The sequence below is a fragment of the Pocillopora damicornis genome, chromosome 1, assembly GCF_964200805.1.
Source record: "Pocillopora damicornis chromosome 1, jaPocDami1.2, whole genome shotgun sequence".
NCBI classification, from domain to species: domain Eukaryota; kingdom Metazoa; phylum Cnidaria; class Anthozoa; order Scleractinia; family Pocilloporidae; genus Pocillopora; species Pocillopora damicornis.
Window position 1 is genome coordinate 12046159 of NC_142670.1, and position 18421 is coordinate 12064579.

Sequence of the window (18421 nt, forward strand, 5' to 3'; positions counted from 1 at the left end):
TAGCTGCTTCTTCTACAACACTTAAACTACAAAAAGTAATTTAATGCCGGGAATTTTTACAATTGTATTAGAAAAACAATGCTCTACATCAGGTGCAAGCTGCTTTTTGTCCATTGGTCCGTCTATGACAGAAAAAAAATGGAGACTAAAGTCATGAACATGTGTTCAGAGATCATGATTTGCATTAAACTCTAACTCGAACGAAAGGCTTTTTATGAGGATGCCGCAAATCCGCAACTCTCAAGCGGTGTTAATCAAATAGAAGTGAATCCGGCAAAATGTTCAAAACCCCGGTAATATGTTGTATGCTGGGTGAGTACGACCCTAGTTATTCCTGTTTGTTCTGCAGTAGCCATGAAACCGTCGAAATGGACTTTTTATTTGTAAAATATTTATTTCGATATTTAAACTTACGGAACTCTAATAACGAGACATACCAAACTGTTAACTTGTCCCCTCTGGTTGTTGTCTAATTATTAAAGCTAATTATCATCATTATCGTTATTATTAGTTTCTCAATATTTTTCTCTTTCCATACAATGTAAAATAATCGAATAATAATCACCCGTAATGACACATACGTATAAATTGTACACTAGGTTACTACCACCTTAATTATATCTTGACTTTCCATTTGTGACACATTAGTATCCATTTTGGAATGTCCTGTGAAATTTAGCCAAACCAAACAGAGAAAAAATGTCAGGTGGCAGATATTTGGCTCTGTCAATTAAAACAAAACAAAACAGACTTTTAAGATGTCCGCATTAAACTTTGAGTTCGTAATCAGAAATGGATCTCTTATAAATTGGATTCCTGAAGACTTTTAGATTCCATATAGTGCAAGTAGGTTTCCTTAGAGCGTTCGGATGAGGCGTCATTCAGATATCGCGGTACCCAAACCTTTAGAGCTTTCAAATTGTTGTTCAGTTATTAACACTCAGAGTAGATGACTGCTGACTGCTCGCCAAGTTGGACGTCAAGGTTAATTAAATGTAGCAAATAAAATGCATTAGAACTCGTCTTACTCGAAATCTAATAAACTTTTTCATTGTTTCAAATGTTACTCTTCAGAAAACAATCAATTTATTTGTTCATTTTCTCTTCTACAGTCATCCTTCGTTTGTTGATGAAATTGCCAGGGACAGGTGAGGCAGCTTCATTCCGATTTAATATTTATGTTCCTTTGAACGGACGGGAAAAAAATATAATACCTGACCAATTATCATATTAATGAGTAATAGACTTCCTTTTAAAATCACATTGGATTGCGATTCAAAACGTGAGTTGGAAAGCGAAACAAAATTTCAAAGAATAACGGTGCTATTACCCTGATCTCCCCAAGATCCACTTTTAAAACCTAGCCTGATTCTGATATTTGCTTCAGTGATTTAGAGGGTTTTGATGCCCATCTTTTGTTATTATAATTAATAATGTAAAAAATACTTGCTCGTCTTTATCATTATCGCTTTCACTGTTGTTATCATTACTATACATTTTTTCGTTTATTTGTTTATTCCTTTATTTTCTTCTCATAGATTGCCAACCAACCTGTTTCAAGAACTCCTCTTACATATTTTCGAAAAGCAAAATTTACAGGTTTCGTAAAGGTGAAGTCTGCTCAAACTTGGGAGGTTATTCAGTCTCCATCGAGACAGAAGAAGAATGGCAGTTTATCAATCATGAGATTCAAAAGCGTACTGCTTGGAATACTTCGACTATTACTGCGTGGCTCATTGGTTTGGAGAAGAAAGACGGGGTTTGGATATGGAAGAGTGGAGAACAGCTGAATATTTCGAAATGGCGAGATTCTGAGCCAAATGGGAACGACGAAAGGGCGGAAATATCCATGAATGGAGGCCTCTTTAATGGTATCTCTAAGAATGATAGAAAATATGCCTACATTTGCGAGATGCACGGAGGTAAGATCATATTCCAACCATAAAGTATACAATGTTCTGAAACATTAGCAGTCTTGCACGTGTGTCATAAAAAATTGCTCTTGCTTCTTAAAAGTAAAAAAATACTCAGCCCACCTAACTTGTACGTGTGAGCGATGTATGAACTTTTAGGCGCGCATAAGTAGTTGAACACACTGCCCATGAAATTTTCCGTGTTTGCTTGTTGTTTTAAACATAACACATCGAAGTACTTTTATTTTTGTTACTTTTATTTTTGTGTTTCCGGGTGTGTGTTTCCTGTACAAGTCAGGGATAAATATGTTATTCATTGGCTGGAAGGTCTGTATTGGGTAACACTGTGCCCAAGTCCGGTAGTTGAGATAAATTGCAAAGTTTTTCCCAATACAAACCGACCTAGGCTGAACCCCGTGAATAACACATTTTTTCCCTTGAAATGAACGAAACATTTTCCTTAAGAGCCCTAATGAGTTAGGGCTGTAGGTGCGGCAAGACCTTCTTTGAACTGAACAAATTTTGAGCGAGTAAATGGTGGTTGAAACAGATTAAGGTAACGTAAATTAAAAAGAGGATCCAACGAAATATTTTTATTTGGGTAATGAAAAAGGTAATTTAGGAGGCCTCCAAACAAACTTTGACACATTTTTCAACAAGTATCTGTAACAATTTGACACCTGTCAATTAGAGAGCGCATAAGAAAAAGCGCTGGTTGGCAAATAAACTGAACTGGATAGTAATTTTAAGTAAATTTAGATCTATGTTTTGAAGTTGTGGGAGTTTGCTCGTGGAACTGGTCTTTCATCAAAAGGGGAATTTTAAAGCAGCTTTTTCTCGTTGAATACCTTTGTTTACTGTTGCGAAATTTACGGTACCAATGTCCAGTTTCAATGGACTTGCAAAGACTTACAGAAAGCGTATTTGAATTACAGAAGACCTCGCTCACTGTTCTCCAAGGAACAAATTATTTGAGAGAATTCAGATACATAATGAATGAAATTACCACTAATGAATTAAATTGCAAAGAAATACCTCACGTTTTAACTTTCTGAGTTACTTCTAGTAAGGTTTAGGTTAATTACAAGCGGCTTTTAGGCCGCGCGTTAACCCATCTAATGACATATTTGTTACCAATATTCATCTCAAAACCAATTCTTATTTACAGGCAAAGTGATCTAAGAGAGAGAAAGAGAGAATTAATAAGTTATCAATCGGCTTGATTTGCTCCAAAACGATTTGCTTAAATATACTGTCCAGCCGGCAAAACGAAATAAATTTATAAAAAATGGTAACAAAGCAAGAGATGTAATCGGGGGCTCGCTCAAGCGATACCGTGCCCGTGGGCAGAGATAGAAAACCCGGACCGCATTAAGTACCAATAAGATTCCAGGACTCGTTACCGTGCCTTCTGAGAAAAACAAATGATAAATGCAGTTCTTTTGAGAAAGGCTATCGGAAAAAAGCGTGTCGGAAGTGTGAGCGTTAACCTGAGAGGTATTGCTTGTAGTCTTTAGGTCAAGGTTAGGCTTGACCTCAGGAATTCAGGGAAATCGAGGAAATGTTACTTTAAGGAGGAGGCATCACGGGTTTGAACAACCTAATTTAATTTCAAGACTGACTTTAAATTCTAAACTGCATGAGCTAACCCTTATTAATTTATCTTTAAATTTTATGTCCCTATTGATTATCGTTACCCAGATAATCTTTTGAGATTGTCGCGTGCACTTTAAAGTTTTGCTGTTTGCCCGTAACAACTGTATACGGTTAAATGCGTATCTCCAGTTGCACATTTACGGGAACCTACATTCACATTTAATTTTACGTTCTTTAAGTCTGATTAGATGGAGGAGGAAAAATATGGGGCGGAGTGGGGGAGGTGTCAGCTCAACAAGGAACTAAGTAATATTAAAAAACTCGACTACCAAAATTACATGAATTCACAAATAACCTTATAATCATAATCTTAGCTGATGTGAAGTTAACTAATCCACAAAAGCAGGCCAGGGTGGTGGACGCCGTAGTGAAAAAAGATGTATAGTATCTGTCTCATTAATTTTTTCCTTTGTTGTGATTGTGATTATAATCTTTTCAGGTTATCATTGCTATTATAATTATCACTTCGTTTATCATCATAAGGATAATTGGTATTTTTGTTTTCATCTTCATCATCATGTAGAATGCCCAAATATAACTTTTAAAAACTCTTGGTACATAATTTCGGTGGGTGGAGAGTCCTGGTACTGGAGCAGAGACACTTGCTCAAGTCTAGGCGGGGACCTAGTTTCCATTGAAACCCAAGAAGAATGGAATTTGATTAATGACGAAATTCAAAGGCGAAACACTACGAACTATGAAAATAAATGGAGAATTGGTTTAAAAAAGAGGGCCAGGAATTGGACCTGGGTGAGTGGAAGACCGCTGACTATTTCCAAGTGGGGACAAGGGGAGCCAAGTGGTGAACAATACGCGGCTTTCATGTACAAGAGGTTCCGTAATGGCGAACGGGGCGTGTTTGGAACTTATAATAATGAAAGTTGGAAAAAACAGCACGCTTATATTTGTGAAATCCCTAAGGGTGAGTTGATATGTTGTTGTTTTTTTCCTTTTTTGTATTGTTATTTTGAGTAAACTCAAAGGCACTAGAAGCGCTTAAGGGCAATAAAAACATTTGCCAACGTTTGTGGTACTCACGAGAGAAGTTATAAAAACCCTCAGACAGTCAGAATCAAGGTTACACTTACCTTTGCGTCAATTAAAATATGTTTGAAACAATCTCAATGAACGTTTTCACGATATACATGTCTACCTTCCACCTTCTGAACAGGGGAAAATTACAGATGGTTCATTTAATATCACTTTTACGAATAACAACGGTAATGAAACTGATGGTGAATACCAGTTGCAAAGAATTCTCAGTCCAATTGCTTTTTTAGATGATAACGCATGATGATGTGAAGTGGGTTATCTTTTTGTGAAGAGCTTGTGACTCATATCGGTTGAGAACCATGCCAATTATCGTCTTCTGAAACAAATTGTTCTTGAGTGGAAAATTCACTTTTAGCAGCCATTGGTCTCATGTGAATTTTCTTCGGTAGTGTTGGATAATGCGGTTCGAATATCTGATAAAATGCAGGGTGTTTAGAATGAAATGACACGTGAAGTGTAAACATGGAGTGAATCTAATGAGGCCAAATGGAATTTTATTGGTGGAATACAATCCAAGTAATTACCAAATGTTCATCCAGTGCAATGATTGGGTATATTTTGATTGGACTTCGAACGTTGTTTTCATAGTACGCGACGGAAGTAAGCTTTTTCAGTGGCCGTTGTATGAAAAGGAGCGGATAAAATGCTTTTAAACTTAAAAATGATAGAACAAGTTAAATGTGAACCTTTCATATCCCCATAAATCTCAACCTACATCGACAAGGCTCTTGCGAAGGCCACGAACCATTTCATTTACCAAATGAGTTCATAATTTCAGGTTAATGTAATTCTTTGCGCACGGCCCTCTGATTCCATAACATCATTTACAAGAAAACAATACCAAAACGCTCTGATTGCGGCAAGATATCCAAATGTTATGATGTGATTGGTGCGGGATATATACCCTAATGAGGCAGTCGGATTGGTGTGAAATGCATGCAAAGAAAACGGAAATCTGATCGCTGCGAAATACATACCCTAATGCAGAAGTCTGATTGCTGCGAGCAAAATACCACTCTACGCCCAAACAAAGTACAACAAATAACACGTTCTTAGAAAAGTGAAGCTACAAAATGAATGAATTAACAAAAGCCATCTTTTCCTCTCACAGTGGTGTTAACAGTGGGGATGGTCATGGTGTTTGTAATGTATTCCAATAGTGTCCTCTGGCATAGCACACATCAATCGGTTTTAATGTCCAAGATGGAATGTTTTGCGAAACGTTCCCCTTTAAACACTGTTGTATCGAGGAAAGTGACTTAGTTCTCTGATATTTCAGCTGTGAATTTAATAGTAGGGTGGAAACAGTTGTGCGATAAGCTGGAGTAGTGTCTCCTAAAAGGCTAATGTTCTCTCAGTAAGGCCGTCATAACTTGAGATCATAGGTCTATCGACCGGTATAGGTTTGTGTATTTTCGTGAGCGTCTAGAATATTGGTATTCTGAGCGGATTGGGAGTTTGAAAAGCCATTTCTTAGTCATGTCATCAATGTTTTTGCCCCGATTTGGTTAATGATCTCATTAAACCTTTTCCGCGTGCTTTTTACTAATGATGCTCTGAGAGGTTTGTAGTGAATTCTACTACTCTGCTGTGGCGTTGCAATTTTGACCTCTATCTTTTTGTCTTATTTGTGATGACTGTTGTTAAGATATGTCTGCTTTTTTGAGGTTTAAAGCAGAGTTGTTTTTCAACTCTTGTAGAGCTGTGACCTCATTGCGTGAAAAATTATGTTTTGGCTTAGTTACAGTAACCTTTTCAAGTTGTGCTTTGACACTTTCTAAGTAGCTATAGCTCTCAAGGACAATAGAGGGCTGAACCGATGGCATCTAGTTTGATTTAACACAAAATGGGTGCGTTTCTTTGTTTTGTCCGTGAAAGATGTACAGGCGTACGCGTCTCGCAAATTGTTCATAATCTCGCAAGAGTTGTTGCCTAATTTTACATTCGTTTGTCACGGGTGTTGGGATGAGTTTAAGACATTTTGATAGCACGCTGATTGACTTTCAGAGAGTTGACAGTTTGAGAATTTTTTTCGGAATTTTTCTTTTATCTCCCCATCTTTAGCTAAAAGGCTAAATTTTAAAGTGCGTCGACGCTCTTTGCGTCTTATGCTTTTTTCTGCTTCCGGTATTGTTACAGCTAGCTTTTTAAGAGTCAGAGAACATACTGACATATTTTCCATCCCTTTTATTTGCAAGTGTATAAATAAGCTCTTTAAGGTCGAAAATTCATTCCTTCATTCGGCTATTCACTGTTTTTTTACACTGTTCGCCGAGTGCTTTCCTTTTAGCGGTTGCCTATGTACCTGTATGTTCTTACGAGCTGAGAGTTCGTAGTTAGCCCTCTTTCTTTGGCTCTCAGCCTTCTTTGGTGAAAGTTAGTCATGGAATTAAACAAGCCTTGTTGACCTTGTCTTTTTATTTCTTTTACTTCGAACAATATGTGCGCCATTCCTTTATAATACTAATTAGTCGCTATTAACCTTTATTTAAATTGCCTCATATTCATATTAAAAACGTGTATGGTATTGTCTTCAAAGAAGAGAGGAGGCTTTTCAAACTAATTAGATAAATGTTAATATTTCTTTTTTTTTTCATCCTTTCGTCATCAGAAGAATCATTAACAGTATCACCACCAACATGGACAGCATCACCAACCTACACAGCATCACCAACATGGACAGCATCACCGACATGGACAGCATCACCAACATACACAGCATCACCAACATACGCAGCATCACCAACATACACAGCATCACCAACATACACAGCATCACCAACCTACACAGGATCACCAACATGGACAGTATCGACAACAATGACAGTTTTACCAACACCGACTTCATTATCATCATCAACAACTGAAGGTTGCTTATTTTCCGAAAGTTAGGCTTTTTCCGATTTCACTTGGCATCTTTTCAGCTTTCACGCCACCCCTTCTGTAGCGAGGGCTTTGTCTTAAAAGTGTGGGAAAGACAGTATCCAGTAGTCTAATTCGTGTTTCTGAAAAACGCTATTGTGGCTAGTTTCATAACCGAGCATAAACGGGTATACAAGAGAAACTCTTTAGTATTTTGAGTAAGGGGTATTTCTTGAGGTAATTTTACAATGATTCCATGATAGAAATCTTAGGAACTCTGTTCTGTTTACTATTATATGCCAATCTAAAGAAAAAAGTTTCGTTGGAAATTTGGAAAAGCAATCTGAATGTGTCTTCCAATGGCTACTTCATCTTTGTCGAGGCACACTGATGACAAAGCAGAACCATTCTGGTTAACAGTAAGCTAAGTTTAAAAAGTAATAAACTTTTGCTTTTTGTTACAACGCCTTTTAGGTAAGACGCAGGACCTTGTTGCAGTCATTTCTGGCGGAGCTGAGGTGATTCGAGGACTCAAAGAAAACATCACATTGGATGGCTCACTCTCATATGACCCTGAGGCTGCACATGGTGACCAATCGGGAATGAACTTTACATGGCATTATGGTGAGATTACTAGGAATTACTCCTCTGTGCAGGGAAGGAAGAGAGACTTCTTTATTGCGGCAAACCAGTCAGCTTTTCAATATAATAGAAGAGCATCTGGCGTGCGAGTTTACTTGAATACAGAGGCTATTTCTCTCAGTGATATCTACATAGCTAGACTGGTTGTGACCAAAGACTATCGCAATGCTAGCGCTTATCAAGTCATCCATTTCTCGAATGGAGATCCCCCTAAAATATATCAAAGGTAAGAAAGCTGGCGTGTTGTCGATGCTATCATTGTGGCTGTTGCTTGTTCTTTTTGTTGCTACTGATATCCCTATTTATTTTCCTATTTTCTTATTGTTGCTTCTGCTTCAGTTGAAGTTGTTGCTGTTGATTTTGCCATTGCTGTTGTTGTTGTTGTTTGTTTGTGATGTCTTGTCTTGTATGCCCGAAGTGCTGCTGTATTTTGCCTTTCTTTCTCTGTTGCAGTTATTATGACCACCGTTGTTCTCAACAAGCAAGGCCGTAGTTACGCTACATTTATCTACATTCTCCTTTAGTAATCGAAATTCGTTCCTTGTTTCAGGTGTTTCATAAATTGTCTGCCTAAAATCAGCCCCTCAGTACGACTTAGTGTCCGATCAGAATGCAAGGGATTACAGTGCTTCAAAATTTCTTCATATGAGTGGATACTCTACCAGCGATATGAGGGAAACACGTCCACTGTTTGGCAAAGAAAAGATAATTTAGAACTCATTACAAGTACACCTCTAAATGCAAGCAACATCGTTATAAATGGAGGTTCCCTTGCTGCTGGAAATATGTACCGCTTGGCATTATTTATCACAACTAACGACGGTTTATGGGCGATGTCAGCCTACGACATTTCCACCGCGTTACCGCCCACAAGGGGGACATGCTCGATCACTCCGTCAAGTGGCATCTCCTTGGAATCACACTTTAATCTGAGCTGTATCAACTGGACAAGTGACAGCATCCCTCTGTCCTACCGGTTACAATATAGACTAGATAGAGAACGGTATGTACACTGTGTTATATCATGGCGTCAACAACTCCATAGTTACCTTTGGGATACCGCCTGGGAACAATGCAGAAAACTATACCATGAGATTCAACGTTGTTGTGACTGATAGCTTCGGAATTTCTGCCTCTCTTGTTAATCTAACAGTACAGGTAAGTTAAGTTGGTAGGTTCTGTAATATTGATGTAGTTGGAAAATTTTGTTGACATAATTTCGTCATTTTTTGACAGCTAGCAATCGGAGGGTAAAAAAGCAAACTTTTTCTAAACATGTAACTTATCCAATATTGACCAATGCTCTTTCTGTAGGTTAAACCTTCCCAGAGTCTAAGACCAGATGAAATCACAAGCCTGGAGGCCATGATCCAGGAAGTCATCAGAAAAGGAGACTTGGGAAAAGCGGCACAATTCGCAAACTCTGTCCTTCAAATTGTTACACAAGAAACCAAGATGAATTTGGAGAAGAAAATCAAGGTAAATTCAATTACAAATGTTTTATATTTCATGAACGCACTATTCGTGTGGTAGCATAATGATATCTCTGCGTATCCAAGTATTTGCACATACGCGTGTTAATGTATTGTGGTACTAATGACTTTTATAATCCAACTGCACCGAGTAGACTACAAATAATACACAGGGAATAATACATGCTCCCGTAGATATTGAATTTTTCAAGGAGATTTTAATTCGATAGCTCACGAGTGAGCGCAGCGAAAGAGTGAGATGTCGAGTTGAACATGAGAAGAGAAATTCTATATCTACAAGCAACCATGAATTACTTTGTTTATCGTACAAACACAATAGCTCTTTACTGAGAAGAAAAGCCGACTTCATTTATGAATATAATTAAAATAAATGAATCGACATTCCCCGAATAATAATCGTAGACTACGTTGGCCCTAGCCCCTAAGATGGAAAAATGCGTTGAATCATAATTAAAAAAACAACAATGGTCGTAATTTTCAATTTACAAAATTCTCTCTTAATGACTTTGTCCTTACCGACAGAAGAGGTCTTTCAGGTAAACGGCCAAAATCGGCTGGTGGCAAATCTTCCAGTTGTCGATTTTCATCCTCAGCCGGGAGAAATGCTAACACCAAAGCCACTGAATATGTAACTTTCGGTTTTTCTTTTAGTATATTGGTTTTCTTCCCCTTCTAAGAAAGTTTCAACCTCACTGTCTGTCAGAAATACGGATTTTTAGTGTTTTAGCCGCCATAATTCGAGAACGCTCTGACAAACAACTTTAATTGATAATCGTGAAGGCTTCGCCTTTAATTCATCAACCAGACCGAGTGGCGCCAAAGGCGAGTGACGTGTCAGCAGCTGATTGGCTTTATCAACACACGTTAAAAATACGATATTTTTTCACGTGTGTTATCACGACTTTTCTCTGGGCCGGGAATCCCTGTATAACACTGCAGTTTATGTGATAAATAGTATTTATGTGAACTAATTTATTCGTGTATTCGTGCACTTATGGGCTCGTATAGTAGTGTACTCGTGCATTCCAGTATTCGTGTAGACGTTTATGTTTGTGTACCTGTGCTGTCGTATATTTGCATGCTAGAAGGTTCTTGCATTTACATATATGCGATTGAACTTCATTGCATTTCAAGGTTGTAGATTTTGTAATCAAAACTATTACGTCAGTGAAGGTAAACAACACTGCAGACCTGCTTCAAAGCTCCTCCGTGATTGGTTCTGCCCTTCAAGTCTTAGAGAAAGTCTCTCCCGAGTCATTGGTAGGTAAAATAAGATCGATCGTTTATCAGAAAGAATGACACACATGTAGAGGGATATAAAATTGCCACAATTGACATAAAAATTATTGATTGCTTTTTTCATGAGCTAGAGTTCTACAGCGCTGTCGGTTGTCTTGATTTAGTTTTATCATGCACAGGCTAAAAATGTTTGAGAAAAAATGCCAAAAAGCGTTTTAGAATTCCTTTACCTAAACAAAAATGGTTTAAAGGCGACGATACCTCTCTAAACCCGGGCTCCTAGAAATAGAAATGTACTGTGCTGAGCAGCAAATAATTCCATGTTTGTTCATAACGCACTTTCAGGAACTGTCGTTATCGGCTGTCGATTCGCAAACGACCTTCTTAAGGTCTATCGTCTAGTTGAAGGACGTTGCTGATATGTCTTTAGTCACTCAATCAGCAGAAAACTTAGTTTGGTGTCTTCAAAGTGTGCTAAAGATATCCGCAGAGATGGCTTCAATAGATTCCATCTTAAGCTTCCAAGAGCAGGTATTTTGTTAGCTGTTGTAGTCTAACAGCGAAATCTAGTTACATATGAAACTTCAAGCTGCACTTAAGTCGGCTTCCCTCATTTTTAACTGACACATTGCGTGTCAAGCTAGTGCCGCTGTCAAATTACGTGATAAAGTTGCCATTATCGCTACTTGCAATAGGTCGTCGCAAACCCTACAAGTGCCTCAAAAAATTAATTTTTTTTTGTAATTTTCCCTGCTAAGCTCTTTTTATTAGTCTAGCTTTGCTTCTTTTTGTTATTTTTACTTGTTTGCTCGTGATGTTTTGTTTCATTTTACAGGGTGAGAGGTCTGCTAATACTGCCCTAAAAGTGCTGGGAAAAGTTGCAGACGCATTGTTAGCCCTGAGAGTCCCGGGTAAAAACATGATATCGATCTCCACGAGTCAATTGAACATGACATTAGGGCGACATAGCCCGAATAAACTTGCAGGGCTGCAGATAAAGGGTGGAAGTGGCAGCTTCATTTTACCACCATGGCCTGTCACAGGAAGGAACAGAACAAGTTTTGTCGACACCCAGGTAAGGGATTACATCAAAATAAGAAACGAGCGCATGTCAAAATCGATTTAGTCGTGGGTGACTTCGGAAAGTCTGATAACCCAAGACCAAACACATTGGAAGGTACAGTCTTTGTTAGGCATCCTGAACTCTTCTTCTCGTTTGGCTTCCATAATTATGGTCAGTTAGCGATAATTATCATCTCTTAATCCTCAATTCCTTAAAGTCAACAAAAACTTTTGATCTATTCTTATTGCAGATGCTATCAATGTCATTCAACCCCTACACCTGGGACAGCACCAAAGAGCGAGTCGACTCTGAGGTTCTATTTCTGGACTTAAAGGACAATAAAAGCGAGCTCTTGGAAGTGTCAAGTCTACCAGAAGACATTGTTATCGTTATTCCATCAAAACCTCGGACAATGCCCAAGGAGCTATGGTACTTCACGACGGATGACGATTTACGACAACCAGAATGCTCGTCGAACCCACCTACCCCAATAGCAACATTGGCCAGGCATCCTGGAAAATACTTTCTGGGCGTAAAAAACTATAATGCCACCACGACCACCCCACACAGGAGGAAGAAAAGATCGTGTTTTACAGCTGGACGGCAAAAGCGCTCTTGCGTCGAAGTCAAAGATCCCCCACTTACCCTACCCATGAGTAAAACTGCATCTGTGACACCAGCTTATGATTCCAAAACCGATCAGAACTATACTCTGAGGGTGACCTTTGGTAGCTGTGTATACTGGTCAGCGAAAGTTGAGATGTGGGTAACAAAAGGCTGTCGGGTGAGTCGGTGTAAAGTGCTAACATTATCGAATAATTTTTATAATGTGGAATTAGTTCAGACGCTTTTCAGGGAATACGTGGGTTTCACGTAATTGTGGAAAAATGAGTGCTCCATTGTGATCATCTTCGCTTATCTGGCAACTGAAAATCTAGAAGACAAAACTTTGTCGAGCCCGTGTGTAGTCTTCCATCGTAAAAAATAAAATTATTCTCATAGCTAATCACGACCTTTGAATACCTTTGAATGGACAAGACGCATCATTAGCCCTGAGAACCGAAACAGTGATTTTCTCTCTGGACAATTCCAGATTTTAGGAGCATTGGACAGATTTATTAACTGCAGCTGCGATCACCTGACATCCTTCGGGGGAAGTCTTTTGGTTAAACCGAATCCTATCGACTTCGACAAGGTTCAAGTGCAGATTCAAAAGTTGCCAGAATCTGGAAATATCACAGTTATTTTGGCGGTGGCGTTGGTTTTCTTAAGTTACGTGATTGTGCTTGTTATCGTCAGGAAGACAGACATAGAAGACTCTAAAATTGTAAGTTCTGAACATATTTTGTATTATGTAGAAGTTAATACGCTTTGAAAACTTGCAGAATTCATATTTTTCTAAGTATCCTAAAAAAAAACTGATCAGCAAACTTGGAAGAAATCACAATAATCATTTAAAGTTTCCAAGTTTTTTAATATCAACAATATATATATATATATATATTTTTTTTTTTTTTCTTTAAGTAAGGGAAAAGCAAAAAAAAGTAAATCACCGTTTCATTAATGGTATTATCATTTTTCTTAAGAACGTTTTACCAGTCCATTTGCCATCCTCTCCAGAGAGTACATATGGATACGAGATAGTAATAACTACAGGAGTCTGGATATACTCCGGCACAACAGCTCAAGTTGCTATGGAGATTTACGGTTCTGACGGATGGAGTGGCATTCTTCAGCTCAGCCAAGAAGAGACTGGTTCAATTGACGTGTTCTTCTCTCGTGGTAACTCGGCCATGTTTGTACTGTATGTTAACAAATCTCTTGGTGTGATTCGAGAAGTGAAGATTGGTCATAACAACTTTGGTGATAGTCCTTCGTGGTTTTTAGAGTAAATTTTCATTCGGGACGTACAATCCAATCAGTCTTGGAAATTTATGGTCAGTCAGTGGTTTGCTCTTGAGCGCAGAGACGGGCGTATCGAGCGAATGTTTCAAGCAACGGTATCTCAAATGGATTTTGCCAGTGAGGTTGCAAAACGCTGCCGGAGAGGGCTTACGGAGCTACATATCTGGGTGTCAGTTGCTGCCAAACCAAAGAGAAGTCACTTTTCAAGAGTACAGCGGGTTTCTTGCTGCCTTTCAGTGCTTTTGACATCCATGTTTGCAAACGCGATGTTTTATGAGCTCCAAGGCAAATATGAACAACCTATTCAAGTTGGACCGCTGAAATTCTCGTGGAGACAAGTAGTTACTGGTATTGAAAGTGCGCTCATTGTGGCACCAATAAACATACTAATAGTGCTTTTATTTAAAAAAGCATCCAAAAAGTCCTCGAGTAACAACAGTCCTTGCTATAAAGCTAATTTAATCAAAGGTATCGCCTGGTTCTTGTTTTTCGGTTCTTGTGTTATTTCTGCTACGTTTACAATCTTCTATAGCCTGATTTGGGAAAAGAGTGTCAGTGAGCAGTGGCTGTCCTCAATGCTTATCTCCTGCTCAAGATGTCACAATCATGGAACCAGTTAAAGTGTTCTTTACAGCTGTAGTTTTGGCGGCCATTATCAAGATGAAGGCGAAGAGATCAACGGTACCTGCATGTGAAGACTCTAATCAAGTTGAAAGCGGCTGCTCAAAACAAAGGCTGTGGACGTTGAAATTAGCGAAAGTAGAAAAGATGAGGAAACGCCAGGCCAAGAAACAGAACCTGTCACGTTACTTCACAGAGTTGGGTATCTACTTGGTTTTCGTTTTCTTGTTAATGGTAGTGTGCTATGGAAACAGAAATGACCATCGCTACTTAATGACCAGATCAATCCGAGATGGACTGCCCAATTTTAACAATGTGAGTAACATTTATTGTGTTTGGAGAAATCGTTAAAAGACTGATATTACCCAACGACTGATGTAGTCACAATTGTGAGTAACGTATTAATTTTCATTGAACTCAGATGGCAGATGACAGGAAGTACTGGAGCTGGCTGCGGAAAGTTTTCATTCCTGGAGTGTTTTCCGGTAGATGGTACAACGGTCAGGAAGAGAAAAAAACAATGTACATTGGTAATAAACGCTCTCTTCTCGTCGGGATGACTCGATTAAGGCAACTGAGAGTGAAATCGAGTAAGTCCTTTCTTTTATTTACTTTTAAGTCTAACTCACCCTCAAGGAGACGCCTAGAAAATATAATTTTTTTTTTCTGTCAAAGTGTTAGGCATACGTTGTCAAGATTTTGATATTCTACTTTATTTTGTATACACCTTTTAAAGAGAAAAAACGGGCACAAGTTAATATCCGGTTTTTAACTAAATTTTCCTACACGATAAAGAATATGGGAGATGTGCTATACCTGTAGATTGAATTAGTTCCAAAACAAACTTTCTAATAAATGTCCCTTTTTTTATTAAACTTACAGCACCATGCAACGTGTTAAAATACATGAAGACAACTTTCCAGGAATGTTACGAAGGATATTCGGGAACAAACGAAGACAAAACCGCTTTCTATGAACCGGGCTGGAGGTTTGTCGACAACTCTACAAGAGACGCAGATTTATTTCGACTTTGCCCGAAGCCATGGCGATATCAAAATGCGGAAGAAAGTGATAGCGGGTCAGAGTGGGGACAGTTCTCATTTTATCGTGGAGGAGGATTTGTAGCAGACCTCGGGTACAAGAACCATACGGGGTTCAAAGCCGTAACCACTTTGCAAAACAACGGTTGGCTTGACAGGCAAACCCGGGCGGTTCTGGCACAGTTTTCCGTGTTTAACCCGTCGGTGAATATTTTAGGTGTTGCCACATACTTTTACGAAGTTGAGGCATCAGGACTCAAAGAAGCTTTGGTACAAACTGACATTCTTTCTCTTGATCCTACAAACACAGCTTCATATCAGTTCTATTTGATTTGCATTTTACTATACGCTGTATCCGTTCTGCTGTTTTTGGGAAGAGAATGCTTCAAGCTTTACAATCACCGTTCCCGGTATTTCCAGTCCGTGTGGAATTGGGTGGAGATGTCCCAGGTTGTTTTCTCCGTGTTGGCCGTGGTTTTGTACATAAAACGACAAATCATAGTCTCTTCAACATGGGCAAGGTTAAAAGAAAACAGTTATGCAAATATAAGTTTCAAAAAAGCTATCATTTGGCATGAAGCAGAAAATGTTGTACTTGGAATCCTGATGCTTATCGTCACTGCAAAACTCTTGCGAGTCATTCGCTTCAATAAACATGTTGCTGTATTCTCCAAAGCATTGACGATATCTGCACAATCTCTTTCATCCTTTAGCATTGTCATATTGATTCTCTTCGTGGCATTTCTTCACGCCGATGTATTGATGTTTGGTACTGGATCTGAGCGCTACTCCTCAGTGCTAAAAGCAGCTTATTTCCAACTCGAACTGACTCTTGGAAGAGTGAAAGCCAGACCAATCAGTGAATTAGCAGAGGTAAACAGCACATACGCTAAGATATTCGTCTTTGCTATTCTTTTCAGCCTAACAATTATCTGCATGAACGTTTTTATCGGCGTAATAAACGATGCACTTCTGGATGCAAAGGTTACCGCGAACGAAAGTGAGTTGCACGAGCTCGTTGATGAGGTTCGTTGCAAAGGCTCAAAAGAACGGAACACATTTTTCGATTCTGTTAGCAGTAGACTGAGACAACTGAAAGTCTCCCAAGCATCAAACACGGGAGAGAAAAAAGCAGTAGATAGAAGCATTACCCTTGATTCCAAGAAGAGTTCAAAAATCAACTTTGACCAAATCAGTGAGGCCATCAAAGCTTTGAGGGGCAGAACGGGCCAAGAACCAGGAGAAAAACAGCCGAAATACTCAAGAGGAAAATCATTTTTCGGTGGAATTAGCAAATTCTTGAAAACACTGGGAAGAATGAGCCATGACGAACACTGCAAAGGTAAAAAAAGGAAGAAAGTTCGATTTCAAGAGGATGTCGCTAACTCTCATCTTCGGAAATTAGAGAAAAGAGGGTATGAATTGTTTCAGCGGCTTGATAGGGTTATGGCGGGATTCTCAAAAGAGGACGAAGAATATCATTATCTAATGGAAACAATGCGAGCCTGTGCCTTCTAAACAGAGAGGAAATAGTTAAATCGTGAAAGGAATAGATCATATACTCGAGAATTAGACTGAAAGATCGGGACTGTAATGTACATTACCCCGTCATCACTGGCAAATGGCTAAAATGCTTCGCACGTATACGTATTAAATGTGTTCTTTTCTTTATAATTGAATTTCACGCTTAAAATAAAGAAAAACTTGATAAAGGATGGTAACATAGAGGTGACGACAAAAATGTAGAGGCGATCAAGTAGAAATAATTTTTGGCCACTTTCCTTCAGAGTGTATTATGTTTGTATGTAGGTCCATCTAAAATAGATAGTTAACACGTAGCTTCACGACCTGAAGATTAGTTTCTCGAAGCGGTGCTTAAGGAAAGGCCTCGTTAGAATGTCAGCATCTCATCAGTGGCAAGATATTTACAAAAAATTGCTCCATTTAATGCTTGTGGAGTACCAGCAAACGAAAACTGCCCCTCGTCGGTGCTACCCCAAGGTAAAGAAGAACCAGACGAGACTTTTCTGTCGCCTTTCCTCTACATTTGAGTGTATTCGACACCATCTTCTTTCGCAAATTACTTTTGACATGTATATTCAACCGTCTATGCTATCGCTCAACGTAAAGCGTACTTTTCGATTTCTACAAACAACGGTCTAAAAGCGACGGTCAAGAGAGAATTGACCCATGGATAAAAAACTAAAAACTGAGCTTTCCAAAACACTGACAGCACATGTTAGCTCTTTTTTTAAGTCTTCCTCCCCCTCCCCTCCCCTCCCCCCCCCAAAAAAAAAGAAAAGAAAAGAGAAGGAAAAAAAACATACCTAAACGGGGATACTGTGCACGGAAACAGTTAATCTCTTTTGAAACACACAAGTGGAACAATTTTAGCTGGAAACTCCCCGCGCAAAATGGTAAAGTAGAGGATACAGAGCAACCTGTCTGACGGAAAATCTAAGGAAAGAATTGAGTCAATGACAGGAAACAACAAAAGTTTGACAAAGGAAAAATACAGATTTTTGGAACACGTAGTTTATTCAACTACGGATACTTTGTTACCCCAGTAATTTACCATTGACTTTGACAGCTTGAAAACGAAATATCCGCACACGCGCAAACGGTTGAACGCTTTGTCAAGTGATAATAAAGAGCGGGCAGCAGAAACTCATCCCAGCGGCCAGTTTGAAGACAGAGAAAAGGTCATCGTAGCGTAAAATGACATCTTTTTTTTCGAGGGTAAATCGATTCTCATAGTAAAAGAAAAAATAAAATATTTATTGTAGCCTATAAAGAGGTAATGTGACCAAAGTAGAGGAAAACCTAGTTCAAGTATTCAGAAGAAAAACCTCGAGGAAAAACGAAATCAGCAAGGTGAGATGAGTCAACCAGTTTGTGAACAAACGTTACACTTTGTTTTTTCTGTAATGATAT

The 18421-nt window shown here is 38.8% G+C and overlaps 1 protein-coding gene across 1 annotated transcript; it reads left to right on the forward strand.

The window, feature by feature from the left end:
- The first annotated feature begins 1129 nt into the window (after positions 1 to 1129).
- LOC149052008 (uncharacterized) lies at positions 1130 to 18031 on the forward strand. Its single transcript, XM_089180079.1, has 15 exons — positions 1130 to 1148; positions 1539 to 1922; positions 4093 to 4287; positions 7959 to 8352; positions 8677 to 9129; positions 9245 to 9284; positions 9441 to 9605; positions 10754 to 10879; positions 11694 to 11933; positions 12172 to 12705; positions 13015 to 13248; positions 13508 to 13809; positions 14375 to 14762; positions 14869 to 15037; positions 15330 to 18031. Exons 1-15 carry the CDS (start codon positions 1130 to 1132, stop codon positions 17003 to 17005), a joined length of 5319 nt encoding a protein of 1772 aa, XP_089036205.1. The 3' UTR covers positions 17006 to 18031.
- Positions 18032 to 18421: the final 390 nt, after the last annotated feature.